This window comes from Toxotes jaculatrix, chromosome 23, assembly GCF_017976425.1.
Source record: "Toxotes jaculatrix isolate fToxJac2 chromosome 23, fToxJac2.pri, whole genome shotgun sequence".
Classification (NCBI taxonomy): domain Eukaryota; kingdom Metazoa; phylum Chordata; class Actinopteri; family Toxotidae; genus Toxotes; species Toxotes jaculatrix.
This window is the reverse complement of record NC_054416.1, coordinates 2,683,685-2,690,813: the sequence shown is the minus strand read 5'-3', so window position 1 is coordinate 2,690,813 and position 7,129 is coordinate 2,683,685. Positions and strand designations below refer to the sequence as shown.

At 40.5% G+C, this 7,129-nt stretch overlaps 1 protein-coding gene across 1 annotated transcript; it reads left to right on the top strand.

The window, feature by feature from the left end:
• Positions 1-299: 299 nt before the first annotated feature.
• On the top strand, positions 300-4,653 carry LOC121177158 (serine protease 27-like). The gene is made up of 6 exons (XM_041031373.1): positions 300-438; positions 1,352-1,372; positions 1,745-1,907; positions 2,527-2,789; positions 3,020-3,162; positions 3,658-4,653. Exons 1-6 carry the CDS (start codon positions 381-383, stop codon positions 4,021-4,023), a joined length of 1,014 nt encoding a protein of 337 aa, XP_040887307.1. The 5' UTR covers positions 300-380; the 3' UTR covers positions 4,024-4,653.
• Positions 4,654-7,129: the final 2,476 nt, after the last annotated feature.

Genomic DNA, 7,129 nt, shown 5'->3' with positions numbered 1-7,129 from the left:
GCCCAGCACACTTCTGTCTGAGTGCACTGTATATAACCACAGTCACAGGCCTGGAAAGAGCTCTAACTTTGGTGTCTAATCTCTGTTTAATTAACTTGCATTAGACTGCGTTAGCTTTAGCTAGGTATAGGTCACAATGCAGTGAGTCACAATGAATGAGTCTGTAGGAAAGCTACACATGAATCAGGACAAACGTGTTTGACTTGATGCATGTGTTGCATATTCTCTTTAGAGAGCTCAAGAAGAGCTTCTTAAAATTTTAGTCATGTTGTCAAGTCGTGCTGATGGTTGACTACCAGGTATGACACTGTGGGTGGAGCTGAAGACAGAGGAAAGACATATTTAATGTTGAGGACAAAGTGAAGGGGGCATAATTAAAAATGGCTCTCCAACAGGTTCTGTGTGGTGTAGCTGTGATGATCATTCTCTCATCCAAAGGTAAGACAGATGTTTTTTCTTTACAGTTTTGCAGAATTGTCTTGTTATTTGGGTTCGTGGGTTGAAAATTGCTCTAGTAAAAGTACAAAAGTTCACTAAAGTGTCACTATAGAGTTCTTGGAATCAGTTGCTTTACACTCTGTTTCACTTAAAATATACATATTTTGTATAATATGTTCAGACAATAATTTGGATTCCTGTCTTCTATTTTAACAATGATGAATAAAACAAGAGAAAGCAACAACTTTGGTACATTTATTTTAGTTGTTCTTCGGAAGTCGAACACCAGAAGAGTAGAATCTGAATAATTCAGAATCTGATTTTGTTCCATCAAACCTGCAGCTTATGTGGCAGCAAAACAATGCTCCGTTTTATGTTCACAGTCAAGTGTCGTGAAAATCTGCATGCAAATCAACGTCTTTTAGGTCATTGTGGAATATATGGTAACAGTCATAAAGTCCAACAAAGAAATTTGTCTGTATTACGCAAATTAAGAAAAGACAAGTGTTAAAACGTTAAACTTGTTCACGGGGGAGCAAATTTTACTCTCAGTGTCATTATGGGTAGAGAGCTGAATTCTTTTGTGTGTTTGCAGAGAATAATTTGACAAAGCATGTCGAGGTAAAGATTTAACAGTAAAAGCAATACGTCATCCCACATCAAGTCAGATGTTGACTGAGTGCAGATTTTATCATACACTGATACAGATCTGAAAAAAGTACTGGGAAGAAAAAAAGTCAGCATTTCCACAATCTGCACCTTTGGATCTTTACAAATCATCTTTGGTGACGATTTTTGTCAGCAGTAGTAAAGAAGACCACAGTAAACTTTGACATATTCCATATTTTATATTGGTATGTCTTTGCCCTGACAGGTTTACTTATCACATTTTTTTCTTTGTTCTAAATTTCAGGTTGTCAGTCACAGATACCTGGTAAGGATCCAAGCCCAACGTTTCAGGCTTTTCAAGTTTTCTTTTGTTTTTCACTCAGCTATGGAAAATGTATGAGCAGTATGAGCAGTACTGGCTTAATTCACCAGAAGTCGGAATGTATTGTGTATAGTGGAGCTCTGTCAAGGCCATTTGTCATCACCTGTCAAAAACATCAGGGCATGTTGGGTGAAAAGAGCATTTTAATTCATGTTTATAAATCAGCTTCCAACTTTTCCTCAAATTTAACAATGAACATGAGCTTAACCACATGTTATGAGTGGTGCTGGCGCTGACAGACCTATTGTGTAACTGAGGTATGAGAACCTGTTGCATATTCTCCATGTTAAATTCTTGTCTCTTCTCTTTTGGCAGCGTGCGGCCAGGCTTTAAAAAACACCAGAATTGTTGGAGGTCAAGATGCGCCTCCGGGTAGTTGGCCCTGGCAGGCCAGTATCACCAGTGATTCGCAGCCCTTCTGTGGGGGGTCGCTGATCAACGACCAGTGGGTGCTGACAGCTGCTCACTGCTTTCCAGGGTGAGGGGTTACTTTAACAAGTTTCCTTTAATAAACCTTCTATTTTTTGGTTGTTGGCTTGCATAGTTTATAAAATATAAGCGTATTTTTAAGGGATTTGTAAAAACCCATCCCACACAGTAGCTGAGTAGCTGTAGCTGAGAACCATGGCTCCTGTGCACAGCAGGTGGCTTCACCATCCACATTCCATCTGTGACACACCTTGACTGTTTTTATTTTTCAAAATAGTTTCAAGGCTGTCGCAATCAAACAAAATCTACTGAGGAGAGCAATTTTGTATTTGTTAGGTAAGAAAGAGATTAACTGACTACAACAACAACAACAACAACAACAACAACAACAGAATATGTTGTAATCAGAACGTGATCAGCAAGTTCAAATGTCACCGAATCTCAGTGACAAAAGCTACAAGTTTTAGAAATAGCGTGCTAAAAATTAAAAGAAGAAAGAAAAGAAAAAGAAAGATGCTGATTTGTTTGTATTATTAATGCAAAGTGTAAAGAGGGCCCAAAGTATTAACACCCATTTGTAAAAGTCAACTGATATTCAGCTGATTCTAAGCTCACTATCAACACCAGACACTGAAAAATTTACTTTTTTTTTTTTTTTTGTCTTCAAGGGATGTTCAGACCGCAACAAGGGTTCATCTCGGGCGTCACAACCAGTCAGGTCCAAACATCAATGAGGTGTCACTGAGACTCGCTGAGATCGTTCGCCACCCTGCTTACGACAGCAGGACCTTGGACAATGACATATGTCTTCTGAAGCTGTCGGCCCCTGTGAATTTTACCGACTACATACAGCCAATATGCTTGGCCTCGGCAAACAGCACTTTCCACACTGGGGTCAACAGCTGGGTCACTGGCTGGGGTAGAACTCAGGGTAATCAAAGAGAAACAGTGCAGTTTGCTCTTCATCACATAATTCCTCAATAATTCTCAAGTATTCAGACGAGCCATGATACAGATGCAATCTGTAAAAGTTTAATGCTGATTCTGATATGCTGAAAATGCTTGAATAATGATTTGTGTGCACAAAATATTGTTTTTTTTGTTTTTTTTACATTAGTCCTTCATTAATTTGAATCTTCGTTTTTTAATCTCTCCAATTAGCCTTATTCCCCGACACCCTACAGGAGGTCGATGTACCAATAGTGGGAAACAATGAGTGCCAGTGCTACTACAGAGATAAATACTCCATCACAGAGAACATGATCTGTGCTGGGCTCACAGCTGGAGGGAAGGATTCATGTCAGGTGACCACCACTTTCTGTGTGCTTGTTATGTAATGCTCTGTTGACTGCTAGGGGAGAAATGTATCCTCCCAGAGAGGTGAGAGAAAGCACGGTAAGCTACAGAGAAACACCCTGGAAACGTGTATTTGGTTTTCCAGCTTCAGTTACAGGGCAGATTTCATATCTAGTGGATTTGTTGCTAAATTAAAAAATTCACATCCAAGTAATATGCAGAATTACATAAACGAACTGCAAGTCATGCAAATGGCTAGCATGTCTTTGGCTACCATAAAGCAATGTAAAGTGTGGAAAATATTTCAACTTTGCAGTCTGCAGAGTCCAGCAGAGGGCACTCTCAAAATTCACTATCAGTTTGACCTGTTGCTGTTTTGCTGTTTCTATTTCTCATTGTGATGATGACAAAACAATATCACAAGATTCATGCATCAGCATGGCTGATGCTTCAGAAGCAGCTTTAAATGATAACTTCTGTCTCTCATTGAACTCCTTCCACAGGGAGACTCTGGGGGTCCACTGGTGAACAAATATGACTTTGTGTGGGTCCAGAGTGGAGTTGTGAGTTTTGGTTTTGACTGCGCCTTACCTAAATATCCTGGAGTCTACGCTCGTGTGTCTGAGTACCAGGAATGGATTAGCAACATCGCTGGCAGGAACAAAACAGGCTTTGTTACCTTCACTTCCACAGGAATTGACAGCGACTTAAACTTCACCTGCCCAACAACCCCACCCCCGACTACCACCACCGCCGTCACTGATGGTGACAGTGTATTTGACGGTGGTGAGCATGTGATCCACTTCACTCACTTCACCTCAGTCTGTGTTCTTCTTCTCTCTCTCTACGTACTGGTTGGTGACGAATGATATGACAGAGTCAAACCATGTACAGTTTAAGATGATTCCTGTACCCAAAATATTGATAATAATCAAAATAATCGTTCAAAATTATTCTGAACTGTAAGTTACAGTGGTGGAGCTCTCTCTCTCTCTCTCTCTCTCTCTCTCTCTCTCTCTCTCTCTCTTTCTCTCTCTCTCTCTCTCTCACACACACACACACACACACACACACACACACACACACACACACACACACACACACACACACGCCTGTTAACCTGGCTGTGACTCATCTCCCCTGGCCTGCAGAATCAACTGAGTGAAAAATTAAATGCACTGATTCCAAGTGTGTTTGAGTGCTCATTTGAGTTTGTTTGCATAAGTGTCATCGCCCCTTCTGCTATGTCTGTGTGTGAGCATGTGTTGTGAATGCATGTGGCTTTGTGTGTATCACGCTGTCCTGAAATGCCCTTCAAGGTTCACGAAGCCCCTCTCTGATGAAACCTAACTGGGCCAAATGTGCCTTATTTTTCATTTCCTCTCACTTTTTAAATTACAATTTTCAAATATTCACTCATGAATGCAACCACTGTCCCCAACAGGACACTGTAGATAATATATGACAAACACACACAATATGTTCCGGATGGCTGATCGGAAAACGAACTAGCAAGCAGCCTGAGGCAAAAAAATGATCTAATTGTTATTCTGGGGCTGTGATGGTGTTTTATTACTTTAGTCTCAGTGGTGAAAATTGTGTTTAGGGACTTTTCTCACAAAGAACAACAAAAAAGAAAATGACCCTACAAATCTGACTCTGGGGGGAGAGACACCCTCCTGAAAATAAAGTTGATTTCTTTTCTTGATGTCTGTCTCTTTCTTACTGAACAACATTCATCATTTTGATTATACTGAAACTTATTTTTACCAGCATCTTTTTCAACCAGTCCAGAGGCTTAGGAAAGAAACATTAAGATTATTGATATAGTGTCCCTGTCATTGTTGTCCAGTTAACATTTTCCAGTGCTTTTTTTTCAACTTATCCAATATGAGAAGAGAAAATGGGACAGAAAGAATCTGCACATCTGCAGTTTATCTTTCTATCTGTTAAATAAAGATTGTTGAAGGATTTCTTTTCATTACATTGGTGTAATGAGCAGAGCCAGGAGAAGAAAAGAAAAATGAAAAGTAGTGACCCTGAAAGAAAATCAGACAAGAAAAGCCAATTAAGAGACAGAAGACTGTGCCTCAACATGTTGTCATCATTACTGAGCCATTGACATTATGTCTGTGACAAAAAACAGCAGATATAAACAGGAGAAAGATGGATAGCAGAGAATGACAGACACTCTGAATGTGTGGCAGCTTTGTACCTGAATGTCCGTACAAAGGTTTTTTCTCAAACGTTCTCTGTGCAGATCGAATTTTTATGATGAATTAAAGAAAATTAGCACAAATGTCCGCATATAATGGCATACTGCCAATCCTCCCTTCGCCACAGTGGAAAACACCCCCACAATTAACCTGTGCAGCATAACAAATGCTGGTCAGATCCTTCAAGACAGAACGGCAGGAACAATTCCACCTGAAAAATGAAGCCTTAATGGAAAACGTTCATAATAGACAAGAAATGTTACCTGAATAGTTGTATTGAGTGGCAGAAAATCACTGCGGCAGTGAATGATACGGGTGCAGAGTTATGCACATTGCATTAGGAAAAGTGGTCACACTAGAAAAAAGAGGCAGTTCAGTGCACATTAAGGCCATAACACCAGCAAACAATGGCCTAAACCAGTACTGAAACCAGTAAACATTAGACAAAACCAGAGCTAAAATGTCTGTGACTAAGACTGACTGTGGAATATTAGACTAACAACTGTCCAATCATCAGTGCAAAAGCAGGACTGACAGACACCAAAGGCGCCTCACTGTTAAAACAGACCATTATAAAGCTCAGTGCACTGCAGAGCTTGTTGCAGCTCTGTCTCAGTGCTGACTCACTGTTGGTGTATAATGACTCATGGTGAAGTTAAGGTGCTGCCATTGTTAGTGAGCCTCTGTTGAACTTCTCCACCTCGGCGCTGTTGTACAACCTAGTATGAAAAGTCATTGTTAAGCTTTCTGAGTGCGTTATCCTCAAATCAACCAAATCAGCCGTCAAGCACATACAGTTACTGATTGGCAGTGCTGCTGATAGCTGCGGTGACAGTAGCACACTGAGTTCCATTTTTTTCCTTTTTCCTTAACTCCTCCTCCAGAAATGCCTCGTGAACACTGAATATAGACAGCAGCTTTGTTTTTGAGTTTCCTACTTTTCTTCTGGGCATAAAAAAATACCGCCTTGAGGCATGACTAAGCACTGAGTCACTGTTATAGCCTGTTGTGCTTGTGTGTGTGTGTTTAGGTATGTGTGCGCATACCCATCTCTGCCTTTGCACTGAGCAAATCCGCAACTGAGTGGTGGTTTCTCTCTTTTCACACATCCAAACTTTCTTCTGCCTCCATCTTTGCTTCTCCTTCGGTCTCCTCGGTCTCTGGCTCTGGGCCCACAGCAAAGAAACAGAAAGAGAGGAAAAAAGAAAGAAAAAAGAAATCACTGAAGTCAGCATCTGTTGATTTTAAAGCGCATGTGTGTGCAGGTGTGTGCAGGTTTGAGAGACACAAGAGTAAATTGCTTTAATCTTCCTGTTTGCAGACTCAGCTACAGTCCTGAACTGGCTTTTGTCTGGTTCAGCAGCCATAAGTGTCCTATACACACACATACACACACACACACATACATACACACACACAACTAAACACATTTAATTCTCTAAGGTGGCTTTGTTGGTGCGTGCATATTGTCTTCACAGTGCAGTGAGCAGGGTGAAAGTTTTTAAGTATGCATGACAACTCTGAAAACTTCACAAACACAGTCCACATTTTTTTAAACGCATCATCACTGTGTGGAGTGAAGCAGACAACATACTGCTGACCAAGGTGAGCTCCACGGCAGCTCTCTGCACTGTTGCCTTTGATGTGCGATCAATGTCTTTGGGATTGACTGATTACAAGGATATAGTTTTCTGTAAAGTAAAATATAAAATGGCGTCTTCTTTAGAAAGAAAAGATTGTGTTTGTCATGTTGACTAAA

What these genes read in the sequence shown, in the direction of transcription:
- LOC121177158 (XM_041031373.1), top strand. Translation starts at nt 381, where the DNA reads ATGGCTCTCCAACAGGTTCTGTGTGGTGTAGCTGTGATGATCATTCTC. An exon ending in GCTGCTCACTGCTTTCCAGG is followed by an intron (nt 1,908 to 2,526) that starts GTGAGGGGTTAC and finishes TTTGTCTTCAAG; the next exon opens with GGATGTTCAGACCGCAACAA. An exon ending in TGGCTGGGGTAGAACTCAGG is followed by an intron (nt 2,790 to 3,019) that starts GTAATCAAAGAG and finishes CTCTCCAATTAG; the next exon opens with CCTTATTCCCCGACACCCTA.